This window comes from Choloepus didactylus, chromosome 21 (genome assembly GCF_015220235.1).
Source record: "Choloepus didactylus isolate mChoDid1 chromosome 21, mChoDid1.pri, whole genome shotgun sequence".
Classification (NCBI taxonomy): Eukaryota; Metazoa; Chordata; class Mammalia; order Pilosa; family Megalonychidae; genus Choloepus; species Choloepus didactylus.
Window position 1 is genome coordinate 15,688,271 of NC_051327.1, and position 19,127 is coordinate 15,707,397.

At 38.8% G+C, this 19,127-nt stretch overlaps 1 protein-coding gene and 1 pseudogene across 2 annotated transcripts in view; both read left to right on the forward strand.

Annotated features, from left to right (window-relative positions):
- The first annotated feature begins 3,401 nt into the window (after positions 1–3,401).
- LOC119518143 lies at positions 3,402–16,422 on the forward strand (annotated as a pseudogene).
- GTF2IRD2B (GTF2I repeat domain containing 2B) overlaps positions 16,375–19,127 on the forward strand; it is a 100,945-nt gene continuing 98,192 nt past the window's right edge. For both annotated transcript variants that reach the window (XM_037815406.1, XM_037815407.1), the window contains exon 1: positions 16,375–16,647. In XM_037815406.1, the coding sequence (XP_037671334.1) occupies positions 16,422–16,647 (226 nt within the window). In that variant the 5' untranslated portion in view covers positions 16,375–16,421. The remainder of the gene's footprint in view (positions 16,648–19,127) is intronic.

Consider the following 19,127-nt stretch of genomic DNA (forward strand, 5'->3'; position numbering starts at 1 on the left):
ACAGGAAGTACAGAAGAGAGAGGACTGTTAAATGGCACCACAGGGATACATTTGATAAACTCCAGACTGGAAAATTCCATAGGATAAATGATGTGATTTCTTCAAAGGAAAAAAGATGAAAACAGATTTAAAGGTCTTTTAAAAGATCTATCAACCAATTACAATAAGGGGACCTTATCTGGATCTTGATGCAAACAAATTAAAAAAAAAAAAAAATCCAATGACAATCATGAGACAACTAGCAATCTTAGCAATGACTAGCTATTTTGATGACATTAATGGATTATATTGTTAATTTTTACAGGTATGATAATGACATTGTGGGTATTTGTTTAAGAGTCTTTTTTTTTTTTAGATATGTGCTAAAATATGAAATCATACAATGTTGGGATTTGCTTCAAATTTATTGGAAGAGGAATGTGTGGGAAATGAAAAAAAACAAGACTAGTGTGAGCTGATGATTGTTGAAGCAGGTGACAGTACATGGAAGTGAGTTTAACTATTCTGTCCACCTCTATATATATTTAAAATTGTTCCTAATAAAAGGTATTGAAAAAATATAATGTCGCATCTCACAGCTAATAAATACTTACACTTGACATTTCTGATATAAAAGTAAATGAAAAAAGCAGAACACAATGTATTTGCTATGATCAAAATTAAGTAAAATTATATTTGCATATGAACAAGGGACAGAAAAAAAATGAAAAGAGAGGTTCATCCAGTATGCAATTCTGGATAATTTCCCTGTTATTTGAAAAAATGTTTATTATTGTTCTTATAATATTGTTTGGTTAATGTCTACCTTTTAAAACATCATTATAAATTACTTCCAACAATTTGATTTCCCTGTTATTTGAAAAAATGTTTATTATGGTTCTTATAATATTGTTTGGCTAATGTCTACCTTTTAAAACATTTAAAACATCATTATAAATTATTTCTAACAATTTGGACTATTTTTATAATTCAAGTTTCAAACATTTGGAATAATGCCTTTATCTTAAGGACTTCACTGATTTCTTCCCCCAAACCATACCTAGGCACCGTAAAGAATTTCAGGTTGTCTTGGAGCCAGAAAAGAAAGGTCATCCCTTTGGGGTCAAAAAAGGAACAGCTTCACTTATCAGCAAATGCAAGGTGCTTTCTCTTTGCCTGAAGGTTCAATGTGGTTACCAAAGAGGCTGAAAAATAATCTAGTCCAGATGATGTAAAACATCCCTTTAAGACTCCACTTATTTCGTTGTTAGTTTTAGCTTATGTAATCATATCCTTGAAAATCAAAAGAGCTTGCTCAGACCTACTGCAGTAGAGAGAAGCCAAGGTGAACGCGCTCACTTTTATCTTTCCGGCTCCTGTGAAATCCAAGCTGAGAATCCTTGTTGAGTCCCATGCCCCAAACTTTCGTAACATCCCTTGTTTTAGAGGACAGCAGTGTGAAGCCATAGCCACAAGCAGCAGATGAAATCTGAAAGAGAGACCCCATAAAGCATTAACTGATTTGTGATGTCAAGTTTTTTCAGCAATAGATGACAGATTACTTACCAAATCCAAGACCACACACTGCTAATACAACAACAAACATTTACTATGTACTTCCTATTGTGCTCAGTGTTTGATGTGTACTATCTCATTTAACCTCTATAATTAACCTGTGAAGTAGGTATTATCATCATCCCCGTTCACTAAGAGTCTGACATAGTTCTTAGATTCACAGACTTCCTCAGTCTGAATTCTGGCTCTACACCTTACCAGTTGTGTGGCCTGAGATTGATTACTTAACCTCTCTGTGTCTGTAAGATGGGGATAGTGAAAGCAACCCTGTCATAGGGTTACTATGAGGACTAAATAATACAGCCACAGCTCTTAGGGCAAACGGTACCTGCCTTCATGTCAGAGCGGTACGGTACCTGCTATCACTATTACCATCACTCAGTAGATGAGGAAACTGAGGCTCCTAGAGGTTAAGTAACTTGCCTAAGGTAGACACACAGCCAGTATGTGGAGGCTGGTTCCAGCATTCATGCTCTAAACCCTCATGCTATACTGTTACATTCTCCATAAAGTACAATAAATAGTATTACAGCCATTGTGAATCTAATACAGTAATGATACCAGCTTCTTTGCTGGATGTTTTACCCCCACTGTCATCAACCCTCACCTTCACTGACCAGATGAGGAAACTGAGGCTTTCAGTGGAGCTGGAAGCAAACCAAAGGCTGCCTGGCTTTAAAGCCGACCCTTCTTCCATACTACCCACAGTGGCCACATTCTCAGCTGGCCCCCTGTCCTGATTTCCACCTGATAACTTGACTTCACTGTGAAAAGGGCCCTGGTTTGGACAACAAATTCCACAGTCATCCTAGTTATCCCCAACTCTCTCTCGGCTGTTTACAATTTCTCAGAGGCCAATGTATTTTCTCTTCAGAGACCACATATAAATCTAACCTAATCCTAAAGAAAATGCCAGCTTACCAATGATAAGGAATAAAGGTGAGGCTGAGAGCCTGATTGGGGCAGAGGAAAGGCAGGTCAGTCAGAAATTTAACAGGAAGATCCTAGAAATGAGAGAGCCACAGGAGGACGAGCAGACCTGCCTCAATAAGTACTGATGGAAGTCCTTCAGGTTGAAAGAAAATGATGGCACATGGCAACTAAAAAATCACGAGATGAAGTACACCAATAAAGGGAACTATATAAATATAAAATATTATATATTTTTTCTTTTCCTCTCAAATGCTTTAAAGGACAGCTGCAAAAAAGATAATAGTTATTAAACTGTACTGTTGGGTTTAAAACATATAAAAATGTAATATATACCATAGTAATCACACAAAGGAGAGGAGGGAAAATGAAGCAATATTGGAGCAAAGTTTCTATACTTTATCAAAATCAAGTCCACATTAATCCAAAGTACATTGTGATAGGTTAAATGCATATTATAATCCCAAGATCAGCCATACATACACACACACGCACACACACACACCCCTCAAAAAAATAGTAAAAGATTCAACAAAGGAATTGAAAAGGTATACTATAAATATCTATTTAAAACAAAAGAATCAGGAAAGGAGAAACAAAGGAACAAAAAAGACATACAGAAGACAAATAGCTAAATGGCAAACATAAATCCAACCACATCAATAATTACATTTAAAGTATGTGGACTGAGTAACGTCAGTGAAAGGGGTGGAGCAACAAGAACACTGGCAAAAATCATCAGAATCAACTTTTTCAGAACTCTGGAAAGCAACAAAAGACTTACAGCAATCCAGGGAACATTTACTCAAGAAAAATAGCTGAATCTTGCTAAGGACAGTGAGTTTTGTGGAGTTTTTTGCCTTATTCCCAGCTCCCTCTCTCTAGCGCCACAGCAGCTTTGAAACCCAATAGCCTGCATGACAGTGAAAACCCGCAGCCTGGCAGCCAATGGCAGGGCAGAACAAGATTGGAGCAACTTCAAAGCCTCCTTCCCAAAGAACTTTCATTATCTGGTAGTTTCCTGGAAGGCCCCACTCAAAAAAGCTGTCTTTATTTGACCTGGCCCAAATCTCACCCAGTGCAAACATCATTTTTGCTGGAGATGTTTGCTGAAAACAATCAGAAGCAACTGTTGAACCTTGCAGCTGCTCAGGGCAGTGGTTAACAGATGGGGCAAACAATAGGTTAGCCAGAAAGTTTAAAAGGAGAGGGTGGGGTAGAGGTGTCCATCGGGGGTTTTGAAAAGCTCAGACATACCCTAGGAATATAGCTGTGTGCATGCTCAGCAAATACCTGAGAAGGCCCTAAGCTCTCAGTTCTGTCTGAGTTGAGGCTTTGCACAAGCAGAAAGTGAAGGTTAAGGTGGAGTTGTAAACTGCCTGGCTAAATGTTAAAGGCATACCCTAACATGCACACAAAGCCCTCAGCAAAGAAGGGAGATTTATTGCCTCCAAGCAGTTAAGGAAATCTCTGTCCAATCATTAGCTGACCACTAGGCTAACCAAGCAGAGATTTCAACGGCGACACATGACAAAGAATACGGACTTCACAGAATTAGTTTGGAAAAGTCACTAAACAAACAGAGAACAATAACAAGCCCTGGAGAGGAGAGAGAATCTAGTCTCCAGATTTGCTGCATTGTATTATTTTTAAATGTCCAGTTTTCAACAAAAACTGGACATGCAAAGGAACAAGAAAGTATAGTTCATAAACAGAGAAAAAAGCAGTCAGTAGAAACTGTCCCTAAGGAAGCTCAGACATTTAGACAAAGACTAAATCATCTATATCAAAAATATTCAAAGAACTAAAGGAAATCATGACTAAGGAACTAAAGGGGAAAAAAACAAAAACAAAAGCAAATATGAGAATGACATTTCACCAAGTAGAAAATATCGATAAAGAGAAAGAAATTAAGAAGCAGCAGCAGCAGAAGCAGCAACAGCAGCAGCAAACAGAAATTCTGGAATTGAAAAGTTACAGTAACTGAAATGAAAAATTCACTAGATGAGCTCAACAGCATATCTGAGCAGGCAGAAGAAAGAATGAGCGAACCCAAGACAGGTCACCTGAGATGATCCAGTTGAAAAAACATAAAGAAAAAAGAATGAAGAAAAATAAACAAAACCTCAGAGACCTGAGGGAGACCATCAAGCACAAAAACATATGCATAATGGTTCTCCCAGGAGAAGTAAGAAAGGAGCAGAAAGAATAGCTGAAGAAATAATGGCCCCAAACTTCCCATATTTGATAAAAGAAATGAAGCTAAACACCTAAGAAGCTCAATGAACTCCAAGCAGGATAAACTCAAAGAGATCCACACCAAGACACAATAAAGTCAGTGTTGAAAGAGAAACACAAAGAGAGAATCTTGAAACCAGCAAGAGAGAAGAGATTCACATATAAGGGCTCGTCAATGAGATTAACAGCTGAATTCCCATCAGAAATTATGGAGGCCAGCCGGCAGTAGAGGAGCATATTCAAAGTGCTGAAAAACACAAAAACAAAATTTTAAAAATCTGTAAACCAAGAATGCTAGCTAAATCCAGAAAAACCATCTTTCAACTGCAAAGGGGGAAAAAAAAAACAAAAACATTACCAAATGTTCAAAAACTGAAAAAATTTATCACTAGCAGACCTACAAATAATACTAATGAGAGTCCTTGATGCTGAAATAAAAGGACACAAGACAGGCACTCAAATCCACATGAAAAAAATAAAGAACACCAGAAAAAATAACTACATAAACACAAAAGACAGTATAAATGCATTTTTGTTTATAACTCTTTTTTCTCCTATCTGATTTTTTTTTTTTTAAATGCATGAAGCAGTAATTATAAATCTGTGTTACTGGGCATACAGCATATAAATATGTAACATGTATAACAATTATAGCCCAAAGAGAGTGGAGAGAATGGAGTTATATAAGAGCAAAATTTTTATACAGTATTGACATTAAGTTGGTACTAATCCAAATTACATTGTTTAAATTAAGATGCTAACTGTAACCCTAAGAGCAACCACTAAATAAATAACTGAAAAAGATACAGTAAAAGAACAGAAAAGGGAATTCAGACAGTACACCAGGAAATATTTATTTAATACAAAAGAAGGCAACAAAGAAGGAACCAAGGCATAAAAAAACGTAAGACAATAGCAAAATGATAGATGTAAATCCCACCTTATTGGTAAATTACATTAAATGTAAATGGGTTATATACTCCAATTAAAAGGCAAAGACTTGCTGAATGATTTTAAAAAAAACATGATCCAACTATATGTAGTCTATAAGAGATACAAACAGGTAGAAAGTAAAAGGTAGGAAAATTATACACCATGCAAAGAGCAACTGTAATAGAAGTGGAGTAGCTACACTAGTATCTGACCAAAATCAGACAAAAAAAGTTACCAAAGTTAAAAACAGCATTTTATAATGACAAAAGGGTCAATGCACCAGGAAAACACAACTATAAATATATATGTATCTAATAACAAAGTCACAAAACACATTAAGCAAAAACTGACAGAATTGAATGGAGAAACAGAAAATTCAACAATAATAAAGATATCAGTGCCCCTCACTCAATAATTGATAGAACCAATAGGCAGAAAGTCAAAAAGGATACAGAAAACTTGAACACTATCAGCCAACTAGACCTAACAGACATCTAAAGATCTAAAGAACACACCACCAAACAACAGCAGAATATATACCCTTTTCAAGCACACAAAGAACATTTTCCAAAATAGACCATAGGCTAGGTCATAAAACAAGTCCTGATACATTTTAAAGGACTGAAATTAAACAAAGTATGGTCTCCAACCATGATATAATTAAATTAGAAATCAACAAAAGAAAGAAATTAGGGAAATCCACTGTTTGAAAATTAAATAACATACTCCTAAATAACTCACGGGTCAGAGAAGAAATTATAAGAGAAAATTTAAAGTATTTTGAGGTGACTGAAGACAAAAACACATATCAAAATTTATGGGCTGTAGGTCCCTCCTCCACATCTGCATAGGGGAGTGGGCAGCCCAAAGCTGAACGGATACAAGCAAGGCACAAGGAACAAATGAGGGCATGGGCCGGGGTGTGGTGGATCACTAACGCCCCCTCCCTACTATGTGGACAAAGGCAGCATGCAAGGCAGAGTAACATCCCCTGCAGTCACGGACCAAGGCAGCAGCCAAAGTGAATGAAGTTGAGTACAAGTATGATTCGCATTTTGAATTTCGTAAGTTTTCAGTAAAGTCCAGATTCTCCCAGAAATATTGCCTAAGCACACCTTTCCTGTGCTTTTGAAAGCAAAGAGTTGTCAACATTGTATGGTTTTTGAAAGCAAAAGAGTTGTCAACATTGTACGATTATCAGAAATGATGGAATACTTCATAGACTAAAACTGGCCCATGCCCTGAACCAGTATGATACTATGGTAAGGTTAAAGAGTGCACCAGTTCAGGGATATTCACAGCATGTTGGAAATAAAACTATTATGACTTATACAGAGGATGTGCCTGACCTTGAATATTATTCCAATGACTTGTTTGTTGCTGTTTTATTTAAAAGAGCGTTAACTTCAACTGGCTCCAAGCAATGGTAAAAACTGAAAACCTGCCATCTTGGGTGTGACTTTTGGAAGTAGGTGGCAGAAAAAAATCCCACTACATCCAAAATATTTGAGGACTTTGAATCCAGTTATTAACAAAGAGACTGCCTTTGATACCCTTCAGTACTCAGAGCCACGGTCAAGATTCGGGGCCCAGAGAAGAACGTCCCCATGACTGGCATCATTGCCTTGTCTTGGTCACATCTGTGTGATGAAGTCTGTTTGATGGGTTTTAGATATGACCTTGATCAACCCAAAACACATCTGCACTACTCTGACAATCTCTGGATGGCCACCATCAACTTTCAGACCATTCATGTGACAACAGAGACCAGGTTCCTCCTCACACTGGTCAGAGAAGGTGTGGGGAAGGACCCAGGAGGAGGTGCTTTTCAACACAGAAAGCCTCCCTTGAAAACGCAACTCCGACTCTGAGGGCTGTTTTTAACAGCCTTCTTAGTGCATTTCAACCTGCAAATACTTTGAAGTGCAGCTGGTGTTTTTTACTCCTAATTAAAAAAATTAAAAAACAATGAAGCTTAACTCTTCCCACTTTTTTTTTTGGTTATTCTCTTTATCTGAGGTCAGTGTTCACTTTTGCACAATATAGTATAAGTTAATTTTGAGAAGTGAACTGAATGGGAAAGACTTTTCAACAAGAATTTTATGTAATGATGTTTTATTGTATTTTTTTATTTCAATTTAACATTTTAATATCAAGGCACAGAAAAAATATAACTAACATTGTTTTAATCAAGTAACATAGCTGTTTGAGAAACAGGATATTTTAAGACAACTAAATAGAGCAAAGTGAAGGGACTACTCTATTAAGATAACCTCTGTGAACAAAATTAAGGTTATGTGAATTTGAATTTCACTGAAATTTGCCATTAGACTTAAAACTGGTCTAAGCCAATATTTTCTCTTAGTATTTAGAAGTACTGAATATTTTTTCCTTCAGATTAAAAGAAAAGCTCTATAACAGAACCTCATTGGCTTGGCCCTGGGTATTTTGAGTGCAACTTAGTTTAGGCCACCGGTATCGCCTACAGAATTTCAGTTAATGAAAACAAACTGGCATTGCAGCAAAGAATTTGAAACCTAAGTGAGATGTGAATTTGCAAAAACTTATCTTTGGTGTGACAATGCACATTCCTTCCAAGTCAGCCCACAGTCTAGTCTCACCAAATTCTATCAAAAGACAGCTGGAGGCCAATTCTTATTTCTCCAGTAAGATTGCTAGGTTTCAATTCCTTAAAACATCTAACGGGGTTTTATTCTATCAAATGTTTGTATAATTTCAATGTGAAGCTTTCTTACATACATTTGTTATTAAGGTCTCATTAAAATCTGTGAGATGGGTCACAAAGAATTAAGAGTCGAGAGGTGATTGGGAAAGCCATGTGGATCACACTCCCCTTTGTCCAGCGTATGGATGGATGAGTAGAAAAATGGCAGCCAAAAAAAAAAAAAAAACAAAAAAACACCCAGTGTTCTTTTTTATACTTTATTTGTTCTTTTTCACTTTAATTTTTATTCTTATTACTTTTGTGTGTGTGGTAATGAAAATGTTCAAAAATTAATTTTGGTGATGGATGCACAACTATATGGTGGTACTGTGAACAACTGATTGTACACTTTGTATGACTGCATGGTATGTGAATATATCTCAATAAAATTGATTTAAAAAAAAAAAAAAGTCGAGAGGTGAATGATAGAAAGCAGTGCTCCAGGCAACAAATGAGCCCTATAGATTCCTGATTCCCACAATGCACTTCTTATGGAAAGAGATAAATGTAGTACGTCTTTACACCATGAAAAAGACAATTAATAAGATACAGTCAGAATCCATACCAAGTGAGTTGTCCTAATTGGGCAAGGGGTTCACAAGGAACTTACCAACTTGTACATGTCCAAATCCAAAGCCCTGGATGGGCTGGGACAGGCCCTGACACCTGCATCCTGTGACATCATCACAGATTTCTTGGGTATCTGGCTATATTCAATGTGAAGCAAAAATATCCCAAATATCACACCAAATATAGACCTTTGACTTAGAAGTACACTTTAGCTTTGTTTTCTTTAAATAAGACATTTTGGGGGAGAAAAAAAATCAAGTTAGAGACATAGTAGCACTTATTTTAGCAAGATCAGCACCAAAATCTACAAAACATAAACTATGCCCAAATGTGAAAGGCATTAAAAAAAAACAAAGTATCAGGAGAAAAAGCACAGTTAACAGAAGATGCAGTATGTTTAAATATCTTGAAATTGTATTCTAAATGATAAAGGTAAAAACAAAAATTATGCTCAGTTTTTACTAGGGATTACATTAAGTGCACCTTTTCCTGTTTCTCCCAAACAAAATCATAGAGCATGCTATTTAATCATACCCCAAAGTTTGAGGGTTTTCTCTCAGCACAAAGCAATAGCTACATACACATAAGATGCTTAGCTGTTAATGTAATAATTTTCCCTGGCTCTTCCAACATGCAATGCATGTGACTTCATTGGGGCAAGTGTACACAAACCGAAAACAAAACAAAACAATCATTTTAGCTTAAATCATTCAGAGCCAAAAATCTGAAGAATGACCAAAAACAAATCCTCATTTTTTTTAACTGTATAAATGTGATTCATGTGTGTCCACTAGTTTTTCAAAAAGAAACATGCTACGAATAAGCAAACTACATTTGCCCACTGACGTGTATGGACTCCCTAGATGTCTCACTGGGCTTAATTACAGACCACTCACAGCAAAACATTTTTAGTATAAAGTGCAGCATGATGTTAAGTCATTTAGCTTTTGCACATACATGTTGCACTTCTGGCTGATAATGCAGAAAAATTTGCAGTATTACACTGTTAAGCTAGGTTGTATCCATCACTTTATGTAGCATCAACGTCAATGTCATCATCCTTGTTGTCAGACTGCCAGTTTCAACTTTAGGTACACTGACAGTCTTCGAACACACCACCTCAATGTTCTCATCTTCATCTCCCTCTTCACCACCAGAAGATTCCTCCTCTGCTTCCTTCAACCACCTTATAAATGGTTCCACTTTGACACGAATCTCTTTGGCAAGTTCCTTTGAGACATATTTCCCTTCTGTTCCTGATCTTTCTTGCTCTCCAGTTCAGTTGCTGCCGCCACTGCTGCTGCTGCCACCCTCAATTCTCATTTCTCTCAAGTGCTCCTGGAGCCCCCAATGTAGCTTTTACTCCCAGCCCATTCCAGTGTCTTCTTTTACTGCTTTCTCCTGGGTATATGCAGGGCAGAGACCTGGGTCATCACATTCATGAGTATTTCTCATGTTTTGTATCTTTTCTTAACATTTTTGATGATTTTGCTTTCTACTCTGTAAGACACTGTCTAATAGAAAATAGAAAATGTTTTAAAATTCTCCATTAAAATTGAGACTTGGGAAGAGTCCACAGCGCTCCTATGGCTCAGGTAAGGCCACAAAGCTCCACCCTTCCATCCATTAGGGACCAATTAGAGATGTTCAAATATTTAAAAAACAAACAAAAAAACAAATGAAAACGGAAACTTCCTCAGACAACTTTCTTAATTTTATGAGTATCTGTGCATTGGTAATGTGGAATCTTGTACGACTCACCTTGCAAGCTTGCCGCCAAGTGTGTAGCCCAGCAGCCAGGACATGTTCGGTTTGCAGCAAATGTCAGGTCTGGTCCCTGACCCCACCCATCCTCCTAGATCTTCTCTAGGCGCTTCAAGGTGTCATAAATTTGATCTTGTGTAACTGAGGTTTTACTGTCATTTATATAATAATTTTGTGTAGTTTTATAGGCACAAATGCTCATCCCTCTTATACCGCCATAATCATTGGTTTTGAGGCAACATAAGAGAACTTATATACGTTCTGTATTTTAACGTACTTCTTATTGAAACTGTAACCCACAGAAAACTTCAGTGAGTTATTTTTTTCCTGTACAGAGAGCAAACTTTCTCCAGAAACCTAGGTTGGCCTTAGAAAAACGATTTTGGAATGGGATGAACATGTCCCTTTGATGTGTCTCATGATTTGAGGCAAAGATAAATCAAGATCTTATAAAACAACTTCATGTATCACCTCGCTTTCTTTATTGCTCCTTAGGTGGCACACACTGGCTTTTTCCTTTCCCAGAAATATATTAACAAGATATCGCTGAAATCTATTTCCACAGACTTTGTAGGTCTCATCAGTTGTTTGACCTATTAGTTAAAATAAATTTTCACACCAGTTTTTTGACTGGTGTTTGTTAGAGGATTGCCCCTTGGTCAATAATGGTCAAACCAGTTTGTATATATAGACGTGGGCTCAGAAAAAAGCAGCAGTCATGCCAAGATTCTACCCAGATTATTAAATATCAAAGATTCCTAAAACAAAGCCAAAAAAAAAAAAAAAAAAAAAAGGTTTATGGGCTGCCACTAAGCAGTGCTTAGAGTGAAATTTACAGCTGTAAAAGCCTAATTAAAAAGGAAGAAAACTCTCAAAGCAAGAGGCTAAACTTCTACCTTAAAAAGACTAGAAGAGCAAACTAAACTAAGAGCAGGCAGTGGGTATCAATCAAACAAAAAACAACTGAGATGAATCTCGAAGACAGTTGTATAAAAATGTAGCTTATGAGGGGTGACAGTGGGATTGGGAACGCCATAAGGACCAAACTCCACTTTGTCTAGTTTATGGATGGATGTGTAGAAAAGTAGGGGAAGCAAACAAACAGACAAAGGTACCTAGTGTTCTTTTTTACTTCAATTGCTCTTTTTCACTCTAATTATTATTCTTGTTATTTTTGTGTGTGTGCTAATGAAGGTGTCAGGGATTGATTTAGGTGATGAATGTACAACTATGTAATGGTACTGTAAACAATCGAAAGTACAATTTGTTTTGTATGACTGCGTGGTATGTGACTATATCTCAATAAAATGATGATTAAAAAAAAAAAAAAAAAAAAAAAAAAAAACAACTGAGAAACAATCCTTTTGAGAAAATGAATTAAACCAAAAGCTGCTTCTCTCAAAAGACTAACAAAATTGTCAAATCTTTTGTTACAGTGACAGAGGAAAAAAGAAAGATACAAATTACCATAAACAACTTTACACTAACAAATTTGATAACTGAGTTGAAATGGACAAATTCCTAATAAGACACAAACTACCAAAGCTGACTCAAGAAGAAATAAAAATTTTTAATAGACTGATAACAAGTTTTAAAAAATTGGATTTGCAGTAAAAAAATCTTCCCATGAAGAAATGCCCAGGCCCAAATGACTTCACTGGTGAATTCTGCCAAACATTTAAGAAAGAAATAATAACAATTCTTTACAAACTCTTTCAGAAAATAGAGGAGGATGGAATATTTCTCTCAATTAATTCTTTGAGGCCAGTATTACCCTGATACCAAAACCAGACAAAGACAACCCAAGAAAACTTTTATAGACCAATATACTTCATGAAAATAAACAAAAAAATCCTCAAAAAGGTATTAGCAAATTGAACCCAGCAACATATAACATGGATTATTCACCACAACCAAGAAGAAATTATCCCAGGAATGCAAGGTTGGTTTAACATACAAAATCAATTAATGTAATATACCATATTAACAGAGTAAAGAACAAAAACCACAATCACCTCAATAGATACAGAAAAAAAACATTTTACAAAATCTAATACCTATTTATGATTTTCAAAAATAAATAAACAACTCTTCAACAAACTAGAACAAAAAGGAACTTCCTCAATTTATAAAGGACATCTATGAAAAATCTACAGCCAACATCTGGCTTAAAGTGAAAGACTGAATGCTATTCCTAAGATCAGCAATGAGGCAAAGATGGCGGTGTTCCCCACTTCTATTCAACAACATACTGGAAGTTCTAGTCAGTACAATTAGGCAAGAAAAAGAAATAAAAGGCATCCAAATTGTAAAAGAAAATATAAAACCGTTTATTCACAGATAACATGATCCTGCATGTAGAAAATCCTGAGGAATACACAAAACTCTATAGAACTAACAAGTTCAGCATGGTCACAAGATATAAGATAAACATACAAAAATCAATCGAATTTCTGAATACTAGTAATGACTACTCCAAAAGTAAAATTAAGAATTTTCAATAACGTCCAAAGTAATAAAATACTTTGGAATAAATTTAATAAAACAAGTACAAGACCTGTATACTAAAAACTACAAAACAGTGTTGAGAGAAATTCAAGAAGCTCTAAATAAATGGGGAGACATTCCATGTTCACAAATTGGAAGACTCAATATTGTTAACACGGCAAATTTTCCCAATCGATCTATAGAGTCAACATAATACTTATCAAAATCCCAGCAAGTATTTTTGCACAGATTGACCAACTGATTCTAAAATTCATATGGAAAAGCAAAGGACCCAGAGTAGCTATTACGGGTTGAATTGCACCCCCCAAAATGATATGTCGAAGTCCTAATCTCCAGTACCTCACAATGCGACCTTATTTTGAAATAGCATCACTGCAGATATAATTAGTTAACATGAGGTCACAGTGGAGCAGGGTGGGCCCTTAATCCAGTATGGCTGGTGTCCTTGTAAGAAGAGAAGAGGCAACAAGAGAAGGACACACAGGGAAGAAGTCCACATGAAGTTGGAGGCCGAGTCTGGAGTGATGCTGCCACAAGCCAAGGAAAGCCTGGAGCCACCAGAAGCCGAAAGAGGCAAAGAAGGATTCCTCCCCTAGAGCCTTTAGAGAGAGCACGGCCCTACTGGCCCCTTGATTTCAGACATCTAGCAGCCAGAACTGTGAGGAAAGAAGTTTCTGTTGTTTTAGGCCACCCAGTTTGTGGTCATTTGTTACAGTAGCCCTAGAAAATGAATACAATGGCCAAAATAATTGTTTTTTACAAAGAACAACAAAGTTAGAGAACTTTCTGATTTCAAAACATATGAAAAAGTTATAGTAATCAAGAAATTGTCATATTGGCATACGAACAGACAATGGAATAGAATTGGGAGTTCAGAAACAAACATTTACATTCACAGCCAACTGATTTTCAACAAAGGTGCCACAACAACTCAACAAGGACAGGATAGTTTTTTCTCCACAAGAGGCTAGGACAATTGAACATCCACAGCAAAGAAGATGAATTTAGACCCTTACCTCACACCACACACAAAAATTAACAAAATGGTTCCTAGACCTAAATATAAGAACTAAAACTATAAAACTTCTAAAAGAAAACAGAGAAAAATTGTGAGCTTGGATTAGGCAAAGATTTCTTAATATGATACCAAAAGCACAATCCATAGCAGAAAACCTGATAAATATAATTTCATCAGAATTAAAACCTTTGCTCTTCAATACACACTATTAAGAAAACAAGAAAGAAAAGCCACAGACTGGCAGAAAATACTTGCACATATCATGTCTGTGATGAAGGGCCTGTATCCAGAACACATAAAGAACTCTTATAATTCAATATTAATAAGTCCAACAATCCAATTTTTCATTCATCTGCAGCTTTAATTTCCTGTTTCTCTTGATCCTCCCTTTCAGTTACAAGACCATTTGTTGAACTTTTGCATATTGCTGGTAGAAATGTTAAATGGTTCAGACATTGTGGAAAACATCTGGGCCTCAGCAAGTTAAATACAGAATTATTATATGACCTGGCAATTCCACTTCTATGTATATAATCAAAGGAATGAAAGCAGGGACTCAAAAAGATACTTGTATACTAATGTTCTTAGCAGCATCATTAACAATAGCCAAAGGTGGAAACAACCTAACCGTCCATCAGCAGATGAATGGATAAACAAAATACGATATATACCTAAATGGAATATTATTCAGCCATTAAAAGGAACGACATTTGTTCTTAGGAAACATACATGTATGTATTAAGCATTCAAGGAGCATAATGTATACAACCTACTCTCAAGTACTCAGAATACAGACGGATGGATACATATACGTGATTGAAAGATGGATAGAAAGATTTGGCAAATGTGACAAAATGTTAAAATTGGTCAATCTGGGTACTGGGAGGGAAGGAACATGCTGAAATTCTCTGTTTCGGATTTTGTATTATTTTTGCAACTGTCTTGTAAGTTTGAAGTTATTTCAAAACAAAAAGTTTAAAGGAAAAAGGAAGGAATGAAGTGCTATTTTACATCCTACAACATGAACGACGAAACTTGTAAACAAGATGTTGAGTGAAATAAGCTAGACACAAAAGAACAAATATTGTATGGCTCCACTTTTGTGAAATATCTAAAACAGGCAAATTCATAGAAACAGAAAGTAGATTAGAAGTTACCAGGGGCTAGCATAGGAGGAATGGGGACTTATTGTTTAATGGGCACCGATTTTCTGTTTGGGGTGATGAAAAAGTTTTGGTAACAGATGGTGGTGATGTTGTGCAATTAATACCCTGAATTATACACTTAAAAACGGTAAAAATGAGAATTTTTGTGATATACATATATGTAAACACAAAAGAAAATATTTTTTAAAAAAGCATTTGTTGTTGTCTTTGACAGAGAAGTCAGAAGCCAAACTGGACAAGTCTGCTGCTTTTTCATCACCCACCAAGATTTCCACAATCATTCCCAAACTAGAACCCAATCCTAAGCGTCTCTTTTTGTTCTCCAACCACCCTGATGCGTCTTAGACATCTCACCCTTCCCCTCTCATTCCTATAACCGCTCGAGTTAATATTTCCTTTCCGGAGAGCTCACCGATTCCAGCCCGCTCACATTTACGAACTTTCTAGAGTCAGAATGGCCAGAGCAAGAATCCCAGCTGTAACTACACCTACCAGCTGTGGGACCCCGGAGCATCCCCTTAACCTCTCTGAGCCTCCCGTTCCTCCCTGTAACTGGGTGCCAGCATTCAACTCAGGGGTGCTGTGCGAACGACGCGGGCCGGGCCCCAAACCTGGAGCGTTTTCAGACACTCCATAGATGCTGGCAGCCCCTCTTAACGCCTTCCGCTCCCGGGCCTACAGCCAGCTCGAGGTCGTCCTCCCCGAGGTCTAGCCACCCAGCGTCGCCAACTCCTCGAGAAGGCCCGAAGACCCGGCAGAGGCGGAGGCCAGGGGAGAGGGAGGAAGTATGGAGCCGCGGCCCGCACCTTTTGGTCCAACTCCAGGCGATAGGGCACAGGCTGGATCCTGCGGCGCGTCCGCGAGCCGGCGCGGGACTTCGGCCCGGAGCTGGGCAGCACGAAGGTGGGCACGCCCAGCGCCCCGGAGTAGCTGAAGCCCCATACGAAGACGCGTTCGGCGCGGGCCGCGCGCTCGCCCACGTATTGGAACACGGGCGCGTCCGCCTCGGCCTCTGATGCCTCGCGCCTGCTCCGCGAGCACCCGGCCGCCGTCCACTGCCCCCGTCCCAGCGCCGGGCCGCTCAGCCGCCGCCCTAGTCGAGTCACCGCCGCCAGCGAGGCCAGCGCCATGCTCCGCTTCACGCTTCAGCGGCTTCTGGGCGCCGCCATCTTGCGTGACCCTTGACCCCACGCCCCGGCGGAAGAGCCCGCGGCCACGTTTACTACTGGATGAAGCCAAAGGTAGTGAGGGCAGCCGGTGGCTCTGGGAGGAGAGGAAGGCGGGACGGGGCCAGACACTTCTGTCCCTGAAGGTGCTGACTCTGGGGACCCCGTCCTGACCCAGCCCACCTAGTGGGCGTCTCTTTCTGAGAGCTCCGGCGGCCGGCCTGAATCCACTCCCCTGCCCACGTTGTGCACGTTTACTGATCGTCTTCCCCCGGTCAGGGGCTGTGCGGGCGCTTTCATCTTGCAAAGCCCTTTGCTTCTTGTCAGCCAGGCAGGATGAGACTTAAATTACCCACTCGGCGAAACTCCAGTGTAGTGCTCTCCCTTTGCCACTGCCCGTTTCCATTTATTACCTATCTTCTAGTAGCCGCTACAGGCCACTTCAATCCATCCTGCAGCCACGGTGAGCTAGGGTGTAACTCTCCCTATTGCCATTTGCTACAAGAGACCTTGCGGTGCTTCCCTCTTCCCCAGCTTCATCTCGCCCCTTAGTCCATCGCTCTGTTGTCAGACAGCTCTGCTTGTAATTTCTGAAATCCTGTGCCGACTCAGGCCTCCCTGGTTGCATACAGTGGCTGGAATGCCCTTCCCACTGCCCTCTTCTCCTTCTACATGGCTGGCAAACGCCTACTCATCCTCCAAGATCCAGCTCAAGGTTCTCCCTTGAGATTCCTTGAGGTTCGTTCATCTTGTCCTCACCAATTCTGTTCTCCTAGAGTTTAGCATGTGTCATCATGAAGGAATGACTCAGGAGTCTGGGGACTTGGGCTCTAATCCCCGCTCTCCTACTGACTTGCTATGGGTGCTATGATGGGGTAAAATAATCAGTACATAAAATGATTTTTTAAAATTATAAATAAATGAGAGGTTTGGGCTTTATGGCCTCTGTTCCGGTTTGCTAAAGCTGGTATTATGCAAAATACGAGAAATGGATTGGCTTTTATAAAGGGGATTTATTAAGTTACAAGTTTACAGTTCTAAGTGTCCAAACTAAGGCATCAACAAGAGGAGACTTTCACTGAAGTACACAGATGGGGTCCAGAACTCTGTCAGCTGGGAAGGCACGTGGCTGGCGTCTGCTGTTCCTTTGCTCCCAGGTTCTGGTTTACAAATGGCTTTCTCCAAAAAACATCTTTGGGCTTCTGTCTTTGCTCCTCTTTCTCAGCTCCTGTGTGTCCTTTCTTCTTTCTCCCAGTGTTTCTCTCTAAGCATCTGGCTGTCCTTTCTTATCTTCTCCCAGGCAAACTCTGGGCATCATTTCTTAGCTTAGCATCTCCAAACGTCCTTCTGTCTGCATCACCAAGCATCTCCAAGCGTCAGCGTCTGTGTCAGCTCTTGAGCTCTCTTAAGTTCTCCAGTGAACGAATCAAGAACCACTCGGAATGGGCGGAGCCACACCTCCATGGAAATAATTTAATCAAAGGACTCACCCACAGTTGGGTGAATCAAATCTCCATGGAAACATTCAATCAAAAGGTTCCATCCAGCAAGATTGGATTAAAAGATCATGGCTATTCTAGGGTCCATAACAGTTTGGAACCAGCACAGCCTCTAAGATCTCTTACAGCCCATTTTTGATCCGCAGCAGGGTTTCACAAATGCTTAGTCCTACATGTTGAGGGCAAGTTAATTTATTCTTTTTTTCCTCCTTTTCTTCCTTTTCTCTTGTCTCTTTATGGCTTGACACTTGAAACTAATCTTAATTTTAATCTACTCCCTAGACCAGTTCAAATTATTTTGTCCTGGAATGTGTTTTGTATCTAATCTGTGAAACACGTTTTAACCATTCTGTGAGGCTGTCTTATAGAGGGTGATCAGGGAATACTGACTGATCAGGTGTGGTAGCCCTGTCCCAAGCTCTGAAATCAGTCACTCTGCTGGGCTATGAAATCTATCCTGTTTACTCTGAGATCATGCTTCCCTTAAGCTGCTCCCAGTGACTGAGCATGGCAGGGTTGGACCTAAAGAAGGCCTACTCCTGGAAGACACAGACTCTGATGGTCAGCGTTGGCTCCAGCACTTGCCAGACCTTCCTAAGGATGCACGGCAGACTAGGATGCTTCCACCCAAACTTCCCTCCACCTCTCCCTCATTTGGCTAGTAAGGTGTCCCATTTTTAGGAGGAAATAGCTTACTCACTGATAGAATTATAGTACCTGGTTAATATGAACCAGCAGGAAATAGGGGAATATGTATGGAAGTATATCTCTGGGTTATTGGACCAGCAAGCTCAGAATAAAATAATTAGTGGATGGGAAGGTCCATTATCCAGAATATGTAAAGAACGCTTAGAAATCAACAACAAAAGACAAACAACTGAAATTTTTTAATGGACAAAGGAACAGAGATTTCCCTGAAGAAAATATACAAATAGTCAACAAGCACATGGAAAGATGCTCAACATCATTAATCATTAGGAAAATGCAAATCAAAACCACAATGAGATACCACTTCACACCCACTAGGATGACTATAATCCAAAAACGGTAAATAAC